Source organism: Xiphophorus maculatus, chromosome 4 (genome assembly GCF_002775205.1).
Source record: "Xiphophorus maculatus strain JP 163 A chromosome 4, X_maculatus-5.0-male, whole genome shotgun sequence".
Lineage (NCBI taxonomy): Eukaryota > Metazoa > Chordata > Actinopteri > Cyprinodontiformes > Poeciliidae > Xiphophorus > Xiphophorus maculatus.
In genome coordinates, this window is record NC_036446.1 from 15,917,516 (window position 1) to 15,935,901 (window position 18,386).

The 18,386-nt window shown below is 36.5% G+C and overlaps 2 protein-coding genes across 2 annotated transcripts; both read right to left on the reverse strand.

Annotated features, from left to right (window-relative positions):
* Nucleotides 1–1,157: 1,157 nt before the first annotated feature.
* On the reverse strand, nucleotides 1,158–11,199 carry ogfod1 (2-oxoglutarate and iron dependent oxygenase domain containing 1). The gene is made up of 13 exons (XM_014471987.2): nucleotides 10,972–11,199; nucleotides 8,442–8,587; nucleotides 8,322–8,368; nucleotides 5,434–5,534; nucleotides 5,235–5,351; nucleotides 5,034–5,125; nucleotides 4,832–4,960; nucleotides 3,443–3,556; nucleotides 3,288–3,367; nucleotides 2,965–3,221; nucleotides 1,544–1,672; nucleotides 1,407–1,465; nucleotides 1,158–1,332 (listed from the first exon to the last, which is right to left on the reverse strand). Exons 1-13 carry the CDS (start codon nucleotides 11,129–11,131, stop codon nucleotides 1,177–1,179), a joined length of 1,587 nt encoding a protein of 528 aa, XP_014327473.1. The 5' UTR covers nucleotides 11,132–11,199; the 3' UTR covers nucleotides 1,158–1,176.
* Nucleotides 11,200–12,862: 1,663 nt separating this feature from the next.
* On the reverse strand, nucleotides 12,863–18,177 carry nudt21 (nudix hydrolase 21). The gene is made up of 7 exons (XM_005807702.3): nucleotides 17,923–18,177; nucleotides 16,245–16,445; nucleotides 16,103–16,166; nucleotides 15,940–16,029; nucleotides 15,032–15,107; nucleotides 14,808–14,922; nucleotides 12,863–13,233 (listed from the first exon to the last, which is right to left on the reverse strand). Exons 1-7 carry the CDS (start codon nucleotides 18,042–18,044, stop codon nucleotides 13,212–13,214), a joined length of 690 nt encoding a protein of 229 aa, XP_005807759.1. The 5' UTR covers nucleotides 18,045–18,177; the 3' UTR covers nucleotides 12,863–13,211.
* Between the last annotated feature and the right edge of the window lie 209 nt (nucleotides 18,178–18,386).

The following is an 18,386-nucleotide window of genomic DNA, read 5'->3' on the forward strand; positions in this document are numbered from 1 at the left end:
AACTTTCACTTACATCCTGTCCGTCCGATTTGCTTATCAAAGGAAAGAGTTGTACAGTCCAGGCATAACCTTTGGGTCTTTATTAATTTCCTGGAATCCATATTTTTTCTTCAAGATAATCAATTTTGTATTGTTTTTAGTAGTTGCTTTTTGAAAAAAAGACAACTGTTTCACTTTGCCCTGGTTTTGTTGGTGTGGATTATTTTACATCATTATCTTGTCAACTTAAGTTAAGAAGCGGTTGTTTAATGGCTCTCACTTAGAAATCTTACAAAAATAATTGGCATATATGCAATGCTATACGTTTAACAAGCTCCTGAAGCAAAGGTAGACACATTGGCTCAATCATATGAAGAGGATTATATTAATCTCCGACAGCGCCTTGCAAAAGCACTTGAACTCTTTCGTATTTTGTCAATTTACAATAACGTTAAATGTCAATGCCCCTGTTTCTTTGCCACCCCTTTCATTGTAGCTCTGACTGAATGTTTAGTGTTGTTCTGCTTGACAGGTGAACCTTTAGTCATTTACACCCTCCAATATTTTTGCTTCATCCAGCTTTCCGATCTCACAGCATGATGGTGCCACTACCATGTTTCCTTGTAGACATTATGCATTCAAGGTGATCTGTAGTGTTTGTTTTCCACCATACACATGGTTCTGTAGTTGGGCCAAATATACAACTATCAATTATCTTGTTGAACTACGAGTCTGTGCAGCTTGTACTGGAGGCTTCATTGATTTTTGTGACCTATGACCTTCACCTCTGCATAACCCAATCCTGCTTTAAGCTTTTCCACACAACTCAAGCCAAATGTTGGCTTTTATTTAGGGGAAGTAGGCGAAAGGGGCTAAATATAAATTCATGGCAAAATCTGTCACTCTGCTACATGAGAAGTTGGAAACCAATTTGAATTTTTAAAAAAGTTTTTTATATGTTTGGGTTTCTTTCTGGATCATTTACCAGCAGATTTGGACAAGCTCAGAATGTTAATACAATTATATCTGTTTTGACTGTCTAAATATATTTTTAAAGTAGTTATTTACCAATACAATTTACATTCATACTATATTTTTAAAATATGAAGTTCAGCGTGAATATTAACGTCCATCTTTCAATGCCTAGCATAATATTTATGGGAAAAAACTCAAACATACACAGTGACAAAAATATGTTTATTCATAGTAGACAAAAGAGAAATCATAAAACTCTCTGCAGGTGGAACTGTCCACCTGGGAGCTTTTGTGGTTGACGTGCTTGACAAATTTGAGGGTTTCTTTGTCCCTGTAGACGAGAGCGAGAGAGTTGTCCTCTGGATACACAGTGAGAAGCTGAAAAATAATAAATTAATGATCTTCACAGATGTGCAGTGCAAATATTTGCCTTTATACCGGTCAACACTCACCTCCTCATCTTCTTCGTTGGCAACATAACACGTGAAACCCCCAAACTCTGCCTCCCAGTCTGTGAGACATTCATTCTGTGAGTATTATAGTAAAAACTTAATGGTCAGTTTACTGCGTGTGTGTGTTTGCGTTTCACCTGCACAGCCAAACGGCAGGATGAGGTCCAGAGCGTACTCCGCCTGTGCAGCCTCAGCATCATGCAACAGAGTGTAACCACCATGAGACCAGCGACGCACTTCTCCACAACACACAGGCGAGCTCAGCTCTGAAGATCAGACCACACAAACAAACCTGTGACTGAGCAAACGTCTCAACTACGGCTGAAACGATTAACCGGATTAATCGTGATTAGCTGAACGTGAAACAATCCTCAACTAATTTAGTGATCGCTTAATCTTCACATGTAGAATACAGACACAAATCGGCAGTTTTGCTGAAAGAGCAACACATTTAGAGCAGTAATTAAGCCAAAACTCAACAATATATATAAAACAGGGTTTTATTTTAACAATATTATAAACGTGAAGTTTGCCAAAATTTATTTATTTGAATTTATTTTGTTTAGTCAACAAGTTGTTTCTCCAGACATTTATTGGTGTTTTAAGTTCTATTCTTGGCAGTTGGTGGTTACCATAGTAACCGGTAACTGACAGCTCCTCCCCCTTTTTTCTGTTGCCGTCGGTAACTGTGGTATGTATCAGAATGAGCTCTGTTTTTTCTTTACAAGTATTATATTTTAAAATATATGTTGGACAAATTTGATATTGTACAAATTTCACAGATGAAATCTGAGTAAATTTGTTACGTTTTGTGTTTGTTTCTAAATGTTATCATTGTTAATGTTGCCCATTTTAGCTACAAATGTTAACTTCTGCTAATTTCTCATTGGGATATATTGTTTATGGTTTATTCTGGGTTATTTATTATATTTTACTTATTGTATAGAGGCAGAAGCTGCTGGATGGATGTTAACCACCAACTTGATTTTCTCTTTTCTTGGAATAAATACAGTGAACCTGAATGTGTCTGTTGTGAAGTCGGCCTACTGCACCCAAGATGAACATAGAAGGGTTACATAATACATATAGTTTACATTTAAGATAATAATAAACCTTGATATGTTCTACCCAGATCTCTACTTCTACTTCTACTATCCAAGTGGGATAGTTTTACCTTAAGCCGATTTAAAATCTGTAAAACCGAAAATCTCAGTCAAGAAGAAAGAGCTGAGCTTTTCACTATATATTTTTTAAATATATTTTTTAATATATATATACAGATGGATCCTTTGCTAGAAATGATCAAGTAAAGGAAAGCTGCGTTATAGGCAAAAAAAATGTTTAATTTCTGATTTAAAATAAACCAGAAGTATATTAGAAATACATTAAAAGCTGGTCACAATGCAATGTATTCCTAATACTGTGTAATGTAGGCTTGCGTGGTTAAATAAAAAATCTGCAGAATGTGCCAGTTTGGTTTTTTTTCTGAATAATCGATTATTGATTTCTAAAATAATTGTTCATTGCAGTCCTAATTTCAACCCTCATTTTCACATACTTTTCCCTCCATTGTCAGCGCCTGCCTTTGATGATGATGACGATGATGGCGATTCTGCTGATGTTCCTGCAACCTCTCCCTCCTCTTTGTCGTCCTTCGTATCTCTGTCTTCGTCCTCCTCATCTGTCGGACAGAGGTAGTGCAGCCGGAGGCCGGTGAAGTTGGAGAGGAGGAGGAAGAAGGCCTCTGAGCGGAGCAGCTCCCAGCACACACTCACACACTCCGGCAGGGAGTCGACAGAGGCTGATTCATAACACCTAAAACAACATTTAGCATGAGAATCCGCTAAATGTGAAACCGCAGAGCTGGCCGACGTCACCCACCTTTTATTGGGTGGACCTCTCTTCATCCACTGAATGCCGGTCTGTCGCAGAGCTTCACTCACTTCCCTGAACTTCTCCTCCTGAGGAAATAATCTGACAATAAACCTGGAGGAATACCTGGACACAGGAAGTGAAGACGAAGGTAGAGCTGCTACCTTTAGAAAATCTTTGAGCTGAATTTCAGAGTTGTCTTCAAACTCGTTTTGGATCTGCTCTTGGTAGGAAATATCCAGGTACAAAGGATTGACCCACTCAAGCAGCACAGTCTCCTGTCAGGAGCAAAAACAAGCTGTACGTTACACAATTAATGGGCTGTATTACCCGCTTACTGACTTCCCCGTTTTTACTTTGTTTTTGTCACATTTAACTGATTCAGACTAAATGAATTTTTAAACAACTTCAGTAAATATAACATACAGTTCTCAAATGAGTTTACTGAGTTTTCTAAACAGACAAATTTAAGCATTTTCAAGCATTTTTAAGGTAAGTTTTAGTTTTCCAGCTGCACACTTTGTAATAAAAGCAATACAAATGAACTAAAAAACAACAGTTTCAATTCACGGTTATATGATTTCATTTCATTTTTTACAGTTATTAATGTCCTGTGATAATATTCTGTATTTTACAGCAGAGACAAGGTAAATTAAAATATAACAAATGTTATGTTTTTAAATCTCTCTCTTACACACACCCTACAAACCTGAGAACAAAACACTAATTAACATGAAAATCACCCAATGCCAATAATGTTGTTTAACATATAGAATATAACACCTAATTGATTAAATTCAAGTATCTTAAAAGATTTCAAGTAAGGGAAAAAGCAAAAGTAATTCTATAGTATTACATTACATGATTACTGCATCTATAGTATGCAGTAATCATACCTAGACTTGATGATTTAAAAAAATCATTAATCAATAATCGATAATACGTCTGATAAAATATTCAATAATTTTACTGAACTCCAATCCAGAGCTGCACAGCATTATGGGGGATGTAGGCAGAGGAAAGGCTTTAGCTGCTCAACCTCTCAAAGCTGACGAAAATAGGTTGGTGGAATCAACTCACTCTCTCACTCTTGGTTGCCTAGCAACTTGCTCTTTAGTTACCTAGCAACGACCTGTTTACTGGAGCAGCAGCAGTTTAAGTTTTCACTATTGTGCCTCGAAACTGCTTAAAAATAGAAAAGATAAAGCAGAGTGAAAACTGGATAAAAGTGGGAAATATCACATCTTCAGCTTGGCAATAAAACTTTATCAATAATTATTGATATCCACTGATAGAAAACACTTGATATGTTTTTTAGTCATAGTGTCTAGTTCTACTATGCTATCAAAATAGAACAATTCTTGCTTAATTGGCCCTTATCAATCAATCATCATACAACTCACAGAAGGAGCGAGTGAAATAAAACCCACTTTTTGAACATATTTTCTGTAATTTTGAATTTCTTTTTTTTTAAAGAAAAATAAGCAACAAAAAAAAGAAAGACTAATATCAAAAATCTGAGATTTTAATGTCTCTTTCCCAAAAGCACTCACATCTCTAGGCAAGTGTGGATGCTTGAGGATGGACGGCTCTTTAAAACGAGGAGGACGCTCCAGAGAGGGTCCATGAAACCAGCCACTCAGAGATAGACGGCACTTGTCCTGTGATAAAACTTCAGAAACCTGCAGGACAAAAACAACAACAAAATCAGCTCAAACCAACCCTGTACTTAGAGTTACAAACCCAAATACCGACCTGGTGAAAAGATACTGGAGACACTTCGAACAGGACGAGGGCGTTCCAACACGGTACGAGTGACTTCACGATACTCTCCGGCTGGAAATTACCTGATGACAGTGTTGACAGTTAGCAATACAGCTGCACACACGCACACACACACACACACACACACACACACACACACACACACACACACACCCACACAGAGGTACCTACTGTCTGTGGAGTAGAGATCAAGGCTGCCCCCGTCGCTGCTCTGCCATGGAGGTACAAGATACAAAATGAAAGCCACGCGCCTTCCCTCCAACTCGTCATCATGGCACAAAAGAACATCTTGAAATGGCACAAAATGCGATTTACTGTCACCAAATGCAGCAATTTCCTCTAAGTCTGTGGGGTTGAGTTTAAATCTCACCTGTATGCTCATATTTAGCACAAGAAATATCCACGGTGGGCTCCAGCTCGACCCCCAACACGTCCCCAAGCCAGGAGCGGAAACGCCCAAACAGAGCCGCCCTGAAGAAGAAGAAGAAGAAGAAGAAGAAGAAGAAGAAGAAACACTCAACACAATAATAAAACTCAAAGACAACAAACACACGACAGTCTGCCATGACATTTGCTGCTACATGAATTATTGATGATCACAAACAGAGGGGGGCAACTCTTATTGTATATTTAATAGCAGCATTTAATCCCCAAGGCTGGATTGCATTAATAGGTGTGCCAGCTTATAAAGTCAGTGCCTTATGTTTGTGAACGGAGACAATTCGTTTAGTTTTTATATCTTTTATTTAATCAGAATTACAGCTCTCTGTTATAAGAATGTCAAATTTCTATGTTGGTAAAGCTTTTTAAATGTAGTTTATTCAAAAATGAAAGTGAATGCAATACATTTGATTAAGAATCATAATCAATAAATTAAACATATTTTAAACATGAGAAAAATTTGAAAATCAATAATGAAGGTGAATAGTGTTGTAGAAAAAAAATGATAATAAATAAGCTTTATGATTTATTTATGTATTTAATTTATTTAACCTGTCCATACACATGTCAAAAAAACAAGACAAACTAGTACAGAAAGAGATAAACAATATTTAAATTCCTGTCAACACACATCATCTCTCTTTGTCAGGAGTAGAAATGAATACCTGGGTGGAGAACTTGTTTCTCCGTTTTTAAATCATGAAGACAAAACATTAACTGCTTACCATATCTAGAAGCTACAAATAGGACATTCGGTTTTTCTTACTTTATGTCACTACAGCTATAAATTGAAAATGTATTAATTTTACACATTTGTAACCTCCCCCCCCGGGTCTACTTTTTACATAGATACTATTTGGGTCAATTTGACCCAGCAGTCAAGTTGAAGTGCAAAAAAAGATTTAAAAAAATGTCCAATTCTATATGTTTCCTTGCAGCTATGAACCATATTTCACCACACACACACAAACACAACACACATACATGCACACGCCGACACACACAAGCCCGCTTTCTCACTACTCTCTTTACTTCACTAGGAAACTGCGAGAAAGCAGGTGTTCATACAACTTTTGACAGGAACATTTTCTGTTCCCGTGGACAAACTCCACCCACACTGAGTGACACTCAGCAGAAGTGGAGGAAAACATAAATACTCTCTGCATGACTCATTTATCTTGATTTTAATCAGCGGGTCAATTTGACCCTGAACAGTATGTGTGTCTCAAGTTCAATTATAAAGATCAACCATTGGAAAAAAAAAAAAAAGTGTAATATAAATTTTTTTTTACCAAAGATCAATTTCAAGGAAATTTTTGTTTTTTTGTGTCTAGGTTTTTTTTTCAGTGGACATTAAAAATTTAAATTTCATTTTTTATGTCCAAGTGAGTAAATGAGTAAGTTGTCGTCATTGATCCTTAATTTCTGAGCAATAATAATACATCATTGCACAAATATTGATTGAAATGGTTAGTATTGGAGTTAATAATCACATACAAAAATGTTTTGGAATAATTATTGGGTTTCTGACACTACTGCAGGATTAAACACTCCCCGGGTCAAATTGACCCACGAGCATTATTGCTGCACCCCAGAAACAAACATAAGAGGAGGGTTAAATCATCATGGTCTTACACTCCCTTCACTAAGCGCCATCCTATGACGACATAAGAGGTGATAAATCACTGGCGCCCCCTGGTGGAGGCGACCATTAAATCAACAAATTCAAAGATTCATAAATTAATAAATAGGCAGTTTGTGAATAAATAATCATAATAATAATGAATCGTATTAGTTACGCAAACCTTTTTTAGTAAGCAATGCGTACATTAAGCTTAAAATAGGTCATGCTTTTGTCAAAAATAGATTAAATGTGAACAGAAATATGCCAAACATTACAATTTACTGGTTTGAGACAATGTCAGACGGAATCTTACAGACCGAATATGACTTATACGAACGAGGTCTTTATGACTGAATTTAAGTTTGTTTTCTAATGGAGTGATTCCCACACTGTGGGTTATGAAAATCAGGTGAGCGATCGTAACATTTTTTTAAGAAATAAAATTACTTTTTAAATATCTGTATGAAAGAACGGGCTCTATTAATCTGGTCTTTTTCACATATCTGGTGCCCCATTTATTTTTTTTTATTTTTTTTTTATGTAGATGGCTCCTTTAGTGTGGGTTGAGTTTTGTTTTTGTGCTTTTTTATTGTAAAAGAAATCCAATTGCAATATTTTTAAAGAGATTAAAACAATTGTCAAAACATTTATGTTGCCTCAATTTAATTATTTTATACTGACTAGAATTAATCTTTGCTCTTCAATTAATGACAAGATTTTCTGCCGTTAGACAATAACAGTATAAAAATGAAAGCATCTTTTAATTTAGTTACACTTTATGTATTTTTCTCACATTATCTGAAAAATGTAGAACAGCAAAAAAGGCAGAGGCATGTTTTCCTGTTAATCCTCTTGTCTGCTCTGAAGTTTGAGCTGAATTCAGCCGTCATTAATGCACCTGCTTCTGTAATGTGTTTAAAAAGAGGCCGCTCTGTCAGGTAGGAAATATCGATTACAGCAGAAGCAGGTTTGTGTGTCTGGTATCGGTGATAAGCTCTGGATCAGGTGCAGGAGCAGAAGAGATTAACCACCCATTAAATGTCACATCAGCACCTAAACTGCGAGAAAATAACCCACATATACGAATAGAAACAGGACGTCTTGTTGTTTTTTTTGGAAAAAACGTGCTTCTTTTTTATTAACAGAAAGCATTTAAATGTTTCATCCCAATCTGGATTTATTGTTTTTGTTACCTTATTGCTGCAATGTGTGGCTCTTTTTTCTTCTTCAGATCATCTGACTTAAAGAGAATAAACAAAATAATTAAGAATTGACCACATTCCAGGAGAAATAAACCAGGGTTTGATGGTCACCTGTTTAAACTTGTACAAGTCGTTTGATTTCTCGTTGAAGTTGAGCTCCAGCAGCTCTCTCTGCAGGTTTTCTACAAAGGTTTGGCTGCTCAGGAAGTTCTTGATTATGCAGTGAGGGAAAGGGTGGCAGTCCAACTCCAGATCTCCTGCAGCAACAATTATAAAAGAAGAAATAAACATGTTTTTATAATATATTAACCTCCATTTTGAAAAGCCAGCTATACAAAGACAGCTAACCTAATCTAATAACTGCAAATGTCAATAAGGAATGAAAGATTAATTAAACCTGCACAGGAAAATAACTTTTTTGACTGTTTTCTTAAGAGAAAAAGGAACGTAGAATCATGGGTGTCCAAAAGCAAATATTTTCTATAAAATGACTTAAACTATTTTGTTGATTTCAATAAAATCATATTTTTTTAGTTTATTATTAAGCAGACAAAATAATAAAGCCAGAAAAAGTTTGTTATAAAAATATATAACATTTTTGTGACCCCATATGTTTCAAGGTAAAGATTTTGGCCTTCATGGCAGAAAGTTTGGACAAAACTGAACTAATCTGAGCAAACAATTAATTATAAGGAAAGACTTATTTATTATGAGGATTATTTATGTTAATCACAAACTACAGCAATCTCTGTTAATCCAAATTGCAAATAGATCTCAAACATAAGTGTTCAAGAAAGGATAAGTGAGTTTTTTTGGGAAAATTTCTACATCTGCAGAATTATGAAGCAAATAAATGGAAAATACACATTTTCTCATCATTCTACTTTTATCTGCTAAAGTGAGAAATATGAACAACTCAAAACCTTCCAATAAACATTTCTAACATTTAAAGAAAAAGAAAAACATCAGTGACCAACCTAGCCACCCAAACTGACTACGAGTTGGATCGGGTCGAGGTCAGGTGAGGAAGGTTTTCCTCTTCACTGGCCGGGTTGCCAGATCTGACTGACAGTTTCCAGCCTAAACAACATAAAACCAACCCAACTCAAAAAAAAAAACAGCACAAATCTTAACCTCTAATGAAACTTATGTTAATAGAACCAGATATAAGTTATGTGTCATCGACTGCATTTACAGACTTGTGACAATTCACAACATATTTTATTGTCCTTTATTATATTCTGACTAGAACCAGATTTTGTGCCGCTATGGCAAAATCACAATAAGCAATAAATCAATTAATTCCATGCTCATTTAAAACAAGCTCAATAATTTCAATTCGTCTCTCTTTCTACCAGAAACTGGTTTTCAGTCTGGCACTTTGGTCTCAACTAGAACTTTTTTTGAAGGACAATTTAGTTCACAGAGACTTCAGAATTGATTTTAATTATGTTTTGGTTGTTGTTTTGTTTATTTATTTTGAATATTTAAAATGTTTTCCAGTTCCAGTAAAACGTTTATTGCATTACTGTTCCATTATTAATATATTAGCTGAAAATGATCTCAGAAATAACAATATTATGGTATATTGAAATTATTTCTAGGACAATTTATCGTTCAGCAAAATTTGCTATTTTTGACAGCCCTACCAGTAAACCTGAATGAACTGAAGAAATGGTTTAAAGAGAGGACTAACTACAGTCAGAGTAGTTAAAGCAGGGGTGTCCAAAGTGAGGTCTGGGGGCCATTTGCGGCCCTTAGAACAATTTTGGGCGGCCCTTGATTACAGTTCTAGAATAGCCTAAAACTGGTTTGCCGGTTCATGTAGATTCACATTTAAAATCAATATTGGTGAAATTTCCATTGATGCCTGGCTGTTTAAGAAAGGTACAGACAATTAAAATATTAATATGGAAAATGTAACGTGCAGCACAAAGTATTCATCCAGGGTTTTCTTTTTAATTTACATTATCAGTAACGAGAGTCGAAAACATCCAGTGGTTTTTACTAAAATGCAGGAACGACCGTTTAATAAACTGTTCGTATGGCAAAAGAGATACAAAAAGAATCTATCAAAAAATGAAAAATGTAGCATATGGTTTGCCTTTTTTTAATCTGGCAAGACCCTCTTTTGTTTTAAAGCTACAAACAGCTTTGCTTATTTCGCTAAAATAATGCGTGCTTAGTTTGTTTATTTAGCAAGTAAAAATGAAAATTGTTGTAATTTTTTTTTTTAAAAAACTAAGCATTTTGTGGCCCTCAGAGTAGATGCAACCTGACATTTTGGCCCCCCGAGTCAAAAGGTTTGGACACCTCCGAGTTAAAGTTACTGCAGCGAGACGTGGTTCTTGTATATTATATATGTACTCTCTTTCCCCCTAGGGTTTGTGTTTTTGGATTGCAACAAAACGAGCAGGTAGAAACGATTGCCACAAAAAAGAGCTCGCCATTTCAATCATTTAATCAGGCAAAAACGTCAAGTTTCGCCATAGCAACGTGAATACATAAATCGTACAAAATTGTAGTTTTAGAGTGGAACCATCGCGGTCTCCCACCAACACCTCCAGGGGCCTCTGGATTGACCTAATAATAGTACTACAAATATGACCAGTCCACGGGAAACGCGTTGTGCTTCACTGGCCTTTGCTGTAGTGGGTCCTGTTGCTCCACGCCTCCTTCACCGCTCGCTTCACCTCCTCCTCCTCCACGGCTCCACAGAGATCCACGGTCTCCACGCTGCTCCTCTTCTTCTTCTTCTTGTCCGTGTCTCCGCTCTCATTCTGCGCTCGCTTGCAGCTCATAGCTGGGGAATCTCTCCAACGTAAACTTTACAGACACCGGATAGCGTGGAAGCGACGTCGCGGGTGAATGACGTCAGAGGGCAGAACTCGGATGCCCAGCGTGATGACTGTCAGGCTGTATTGTTTACTTTAATTTTTCTTTTAGTTGTAACAGACCCGTTATTATGTACTTTTTACACATTTGTTAGAAAAATAACAATATTGCTTGTATAGACTAAAAACTACTTATTAATATATTATACATATTTATTTATACACTTGTTTTATTTACTTTAAATTGCAAGATCTTTTAGTAACATCAGTATTTGTGATTTTTTTAAATATATTTTTATACCATTATTCCCCTGTTAATAGGAATAATCCTCTGATTACATTAAATGTCAGATTTAATGTAATCTGACATTATAGTATTAAGTTTCTTTCTTTATAATGTTATTTGTTCAAAAATAAAGTACATTTTTAAAAATCCTGCAATAAGATTCAATAAGATTTTTAAATGTATTTTACCAAAGAGGATTTGAGCTTCTAAAAAATAATTCTGGCTTAATAGAACTCTGACATGAAGTCAGCATTTTAACAAAAGGTTAAACATTTTCCAAAGCCTGACCAAAAAAAAATGCCAGCATTGTGAAAGTAGTTGTTTTTTCCTTTCCACTGACTGAGAAACATTGAAATAATTTTAAACAGGCCACTTATAATATAAATGACTTATTGATCAAATGAAAATATTTTTGAATATAATCCAAACAAGCCTATCAATCCTTCTAGGACTCACTGTACATCAAAACATGTTGAATTTACGTAGTTTCAAAAAGTAATAAATCTTCACCGTTTAATTCAGTTAGTGGCTTCAGTGAATCATCTTAAGTATTAATGTGAGACAAAGGTAATGTCCAACAGCGATTGCTCTACTTTGGACAAATGTCTAGAACAACTATTGTATAATAAGAGATAAAGACAAATGAATGACAGGACAGTACTTACAAAAAAGCACAAAAATGTTTAACTTACTAGTGAAATGAACTCTTTCTGACTTACAAACAGCAGGTATGTCCATTTGAATCACCTGCATTTATGAATAATTACATTTCTCATTATTCCAGCATTGCATTTACATGTAATCACTTGGTTAATACACATCAGTCTGACAGTACAATGCATCACTGCATACAACAGTGAAAATACCTTAAAAAACTATCATAATTTGATCATTATTTCTGAGGTAAAGATTTTCAGAAGCACTATAACACCGTTTTTATTTTTAAACAACTGATAAAATCTTACTGGCGCATCATTTAAATCTGCCTGTAAGACAAATCCCAGGGCAAAGTCCTCCATTATGTGCAGTTGGGTGCCTGAAACCCAGACTTCCACAAATTAATATTGTTTAGTGGTAAAAATAAACAAAAGTCATGAACACATTACTGTAAGTGACGTCTATTTTAAAAGCATTTTTCATGTTGCCCATTGAGCCTAAAGTAGTTTGATTTAAATAAATGGTGTGGATGGTGTTTTTATTCATTCTGAACTAATTTCATTATTTTTCTGTCCAGTATAAACTGCTAAAGAAGAAGAGGGACCTTTAATAAACACCTGCTTCTAAGATGGCAATAACATGGATTTATTTTATTACGCTGCAAAGTCCTTCCTCTGTGTTTAAAAGCATAAACTTGACAGATTCTTTTTTTAAAAAGTGCTTATCAACATTCAGTACCTCTAACTTTATAAAACATACTCAAAACAGCTTTATTTTTTAAAAAAGACAGCATTGTTACAGGTTAAAACAACAGAAAACACAATGTTGTAATTTTTTTAATCAAACATTGTCAACCTTTAGGCAAACATAAAACCAGATTCTGGAATAGAGACCTGCATACTACAAAAGGCTGCAGCTTCACAAGTTTAAAAAATAAAACAAAAACAACTCGGACCGTATCATTTTCTCCAACAACAACCCCGTAGACTTTCTATTTACCAGACTTAACAGGTGTTGGTTTCGTAAAAGATAAACAAGAGACGGCGTCCTTTCAGCACAATGCTTCTGGCTGCACTCACAGAGACAGCCACACTGTTGGTCAGGTTAGTTGTAGATAAAGTTGAACCTGAGAAAAACAAACAAAACAGGTACAACCTGAAACCCTTCAACTCTGATCGTTGGTGTCGGCTTAGATGGAGAGCCATGACTTTGTAGGTTTGCAAATATGCAATCATGGTTTGATAAGAAGCATTTTTTTAATCATAAAGGGAATAAGAAAGGGTGATTTTAGTAGCTGTTCTGATGGTTTTACGTAGAGACGCTCCAGTCAGGTTCTTTGCTGCCGATCATCCATGAGGCCGATCTCTGCCGATTGCCTGGAATGGCTGTTCATTTTTCGATTTAGGTATAAATTATACTGTTATCTGGCAAAATGGAAAAATTATCTGGCAATAAATTCACCTAATTTAGACATAATAGACGTATTTTAATACATATGTAAAATCTTTTTTTTTCCAAGTTACATGCTGCAGCTTTAAGCAGCTGTTCGGTGAGAGAGTTCATCGTCTGGTAGAGGTTGACCGGCGCTCCATCTGTGAAATATTACTACCAGTAGCGAGTAGCAGCGGTCCAACAACGAGAGCAGAACCAGCGTCTTTCACCGCCAGCTCGAAAACTTGAATAATTTATTGGGTTGTTTGTTTAGCTTTCTGATCGTGATGCTAATCCGGGTGAGTGTTTATAATAGTGCGCTGCTTTACCTGCTATCTGTCCGCTCCGGCTGTCGTTTTTTCCCCCGCATTGAGCCTCGATGTAGCCAAACTCCGTCAAGTGATTGTTTTTTAATGTCAGATTAGATTCGTTGTGTTGATGCATTTTGAAGTGTTTCACCCCCGAGGTAATTTTCCGCCGCAACACGCAAACTTCCCCGTTCACTCAGAGCGTTATAGTTCCACACGACAGGATTTGTTGCTGCGCACTTGGGCCGTGTGAAGGAAAGAGGAAATAAGCTGCACACGCAGGCTGAGAGTTGAGATACATATGATCGTTTTGGTGATCGGCAACAAGAGAGTGATCGGCGATCACCGATCATACACTTTTTCACAGAAATTGGCCTATTATGATCGGTGGCCGATCGATCGGCACGCCTCTAGTTTTATATGATATCTGCATATAGTATCTAGTAGTAGTGGTAATATTCTACATCTACAAGGCATTTAAAATAGTGATTTGAATAATTTCATGACTTTTGTAGATTCAAACTATGTGCTTTATATTGTAAGCAGGCTATCAATCTTTTTTTATTTTCCATATTTATAGAACCGGCTGATTCAGCCAGCTTTAATCTACAAAATAAAGTTTTCTGTCCTTTGTAAAGCCAGACGACTCTAAAAGTTGAAAATGTAACAGAATTTTAGCTTCATCGCATTGCCTTTCAAAATTAAAATTGTTCATAAAACCTTTTATTTTCAACTTCAGAGAAATTGTGTTTTGTACCATCAGAGGTAGAAGTGGCTCTTTGAATTGAAGTCATGATAAAAATCGAAGCCTTCTTTACTTTTGACCCCCTTCTCATCTTCATCGTCAGTAAAAATTAACCAAGGAAGAAAATTAGAATGTTTCTGGTAGCCAAATAGCCAGAATAAAGGTTTGTGCATCCTTCATAACAGAGCTGCACGATATTAATGAAATATGCTTTACCTGCTCAGTAGCTGCGGTAGACTGGAAATGATTGGTCCATATCCAGGAGCGTTGTCGTACAGTTCAAACAACGGAGCAGCCACCAGCTTATAATTTTTGGGAACGGCAAATAATGCTGTGGGAATATTATAGATTTTAAATGCAGAGACGATCAATTGTCCTCATTTCATTATTGCAGACTTTAAGTTTTCAGCCCTTTTGAGGTAATAAAAATAAATACTGACCTTTCTCCTGCAGCTGAACCAAGAAGAGCTTTTTATGCTCCTTAGGTTTAGTGATGTGAGCTGGAATGTACGGGTACTGGAAGATGAAAAGCACCGCATTAGTTCACTCATGAAAACATGGATTTAAAGGGGACCTCTTGGGCAAGATTCACATTTTGGACGTTTTGTGCTTCCATTTTGGGATCTTTACTGCTTCTAAAAAACACAGCCCATGTCCTTAAAAGTAAACCACCCAGAAAATAAATTAATGTTATTTGATGTCTGGAAATTGAGCCGATTTAAAAACCTTTACAAATCAGAAGGCACTGACTGCCCTGTCACCTAGCAACCCCAGCAAAGCCCAGCCCGTTACCTAGCAACACAAGCTAAGCTCAAATAGGTTTTACTGCTGTATGTTCTGCACAGTGGCTGCTGGAAAAGACTATTGTTTTGTTGTTGACTTACCAACCAAAAAACAACTGGCTGCTTTGATGTTGATTGTGCAGCAGGCTCTACTTCTGCCTTTCAAAGATGTTTGGTTGTATAGTTGCACATCTGTTTGCAGCCATTTTCATGTGCAAGTGTAAATGTTGAATTACGAGGCGTGGTGAGCAGCAGCTTATTTGGATTTAAAGTGAGAAGAAGCCCCAAACTAGACTAAAACCAGACTAAAATCTCTTTATCAAAGAATGATGATTTTGCGCAAAGATTTAATTAACATGTTCTGTATACCCCATAGACCCATCCTAGCCTTCAGGGAAATACAATAGATCATCTTTAAATGTTCATTTTATCAACATGAAACCTAAACAAACTCCAACATGACTGAGGATCTGTGGCAGGAAACAGGAAACGTCTTCCCTGTGTTGAATTCTGCAACAAATCTGCGCATTGCATAAATATGTAAACACATTCCTTGGCATACCAACCTGCGGAGGCTCAAAGTTGGGGCGCCACCAGTTACCGATGCAATCATCTATCACCCAGTCCTGCTTCACCCCGTCTTGCCGCCCGAGGATCTAATAACCAATTAGACGGTTAATGCAGGTCAGTTTCACACCAATCACAGAGGCAGAATCAAACAGCGGCTACCTCGGTCATCAGGCGTTTCAGACCCTCCACCTCGTCTTCTCCGGGATTCAGCTCTCCACCAGGCCTGCAGGACAGACACAACCTGTAAACGAGCAACTCCGCAGCCCCAGAGCTGCTTCCTGCAGCAGCACCAGCCACTCACAGCTTGAAAAACGTTGTGCCCAGCTGCAGCAGGAGAACGTGAGGCAGCCTGTGCTCGTGAACGATGAGGACTCCCTCTACTGTCCGGCGCATGCCCATCTTATCAAACTCTTCACGCATTCTCTGGAACCTGGCGGCCACAGAGCTGTCTTTCTCGTAAAGAGGCTCCTTGGTGCCAAACGTGTAGTTCGTGAGAGGATATCTGGGACCAGAAAGACAAAACATGCTTCACTCGGCCGCCAACTTTGTTTGTAGCTTCTCAAGGCGAAACAGAAACAAAACTAAGAAAGTTTACAAATTTACATTTTGGTAAAAAAAAAAAAAAAATTAGATCAGTGTTTTGAGTGTGTAGGGAGTTCACTCTATTTTTAATCCACTGCACAACTTTACTGAATGAATGAAACACAAAATAAACAGATTTTATGTGTGACCACCGTTCTTTTCTAGGTAAAATGTTCATCCCAGAAAGCCCATTACTTTGTATCAGAAATCCAGAATATAGCTTTTTGAGCATCGTTTTCAAATTTTCCATAACATTTTCCAAATTCAAACAGAATGTGTTTTTACTCCATGTAAAGTTTCGTTGATAAAATGATCATTTTCTACATTGAGGAGATTATCTTTTAGCTACAAAAAAAAGGATTATTCAATTATAGTCTATTTTAAACTCCAAAAATGTGGAACATTAATATAAAACATTTGCTGAAGGTTTAATCAGAACACATAAAACTAATTAGAAATTATACCAGACATTATGTGAATATTATCTTTTGGGTGAATATGTTTTAATGTACATTTACATAAATTAAAAGAAATGTTTAGCTTTTAAACTCCTGCAGTGTAGTTGTACTCCATAGAAAAATTCTGATTTTCTGCCTTGAGTTGTTTAACTTTTAGCTAAAAAAGGAAAAATCAATTAATTCAATTAGACTATATTATATAATACTATATTATACAACAATATGTAGAGAATTAATCAAAACACATTTACTGAAGGTTTAATCACAGTAACATAACACAAATGATAAATTATTACGCAATTAACACTGATTATTTAATACACAAATCTGCTGGAGATCAGAAATGTGGTGTAAAGTTTTGAAATAGGATTCAAACAGCATGTTTTAATAGTAAAAATTATTATTTTCTGCATTGAGATGCTTAATTTATAGCTGAAAAATGGCTATTCAGTTAATTCAATTCCAATCTATTTCAAACTTATATAAGCAAAGCGTCATTAAATGCGTTTAATCAATACGGATAAAAAAATTTAATTAAGCACCAATTACTTAGTACATAAATCTGCCGTGGATCAGAAAGATTGTGTAAAGTTTTGTCATTTAAACTTGGCGTTTTATATATTAAAAGCCAACAAATGAGTTAAGCATAACTATTTAGAGTAATTTAGATCAAAATCATACATTTTATGCATAACCTTCCACTTCACTGATAAATAATATTCCATTTTGATTGCCAAAGCAAACTACAGCCCAGATGCGACCATACATACCGCCTTCACAAGTCAAATATTTGTGATTTTTTTAAAAGATTTTGGTCACTATATTGCACAGATCTGCATCAAAATAAATAATTTGTCACAGCCAGAACTGCCTCAGTCGTTCCGGACACTTTTCCACATTAGTACCCAGACTGAGGGCTGCAGGCGGTACTGGACTCACAGGTTGATGGTCCGCTCCAGGGTGAGCGGTTTAGCGGGCCCGCTGATGTATTTGCCCCCGAACTGCTCTCCGCCGCGGCGCGGCCACCCGGTGGACGAGCGACTGGGCTGCACGACCGACATCCTTTCCTACTAGTATGAAAACTCCTGCAGATAAAAGGCAGGAAACCTGGTTAATCTACAGACGGACAAAAGAGGAAAAACACCCCGAGCGCTCCACTGCACAGACCCCGTCTCCTTTGTTCTTCCTCTTCCGGGTGAAAACTGCGCGGTTTGCTTGATGTCCTCGGCAGCGACCCCTGCTGGTCCCGGTGTGTTTAGCACCAGAGAGTCACAAAAAGTAAACAGTTTGGAGTTCATTATCAATATAAACAGTCACAAAGGTGAGGAGAGAACCCGAAAATTATACTCAGGTAAGATTAGCACTACTTCAGTTTATATTTACTCAAGTAAAAGTCAAAAGTA

Excerpts from the sequence above, each read along its gene's own strand:
- ogfod1 (XM_014471987.2), bottom strand. The coding sequence starts at position 11,131 with ATGAGCTGCAAGCGAGCGCAGAATGAGAGCGGAGACACGGACAAGAAG. Across the intron at positions 5,126-5,234 it reads TGATCTCTACTCCACAGACA|GTAATTTCCAGCCGGAGAGT; the intron begins GTAGGTACCTCT and ends CACTGTCATCAG. Across the intron at positions 3,368-3,442 it reads AGCTCAAAGATTTTCTAAAG|GAGGAGAAGTTCAGGGAAGT; the intron begins GTAGCAGCTCTA and ends TTATTTCCTCAG.
- nudt21 (XM_005807702.3), bottom strand. The coding sequence starts at position 18,044 with ATGTCGGTCGTGCAGCCCAGTCGCTCGTCCACCGGGTGGCCGCGCCGC. Across the intron at positions 16,167-16,244 it reads GGCACAACGTTTTTCAAGCT|GCCTGGTGGAGAGCTGAATC; the intron begins GTGAGTGGCTGG and ends TCTGTCCTGCAG. Across the intron at positions 13,234-14,807 it reads CTACCGCAGCTACTGAGCAG|GTTCAACTTTATCTACAACT; the intron begins GTAAAGCATATT and ends TGTTTTTCTCAG.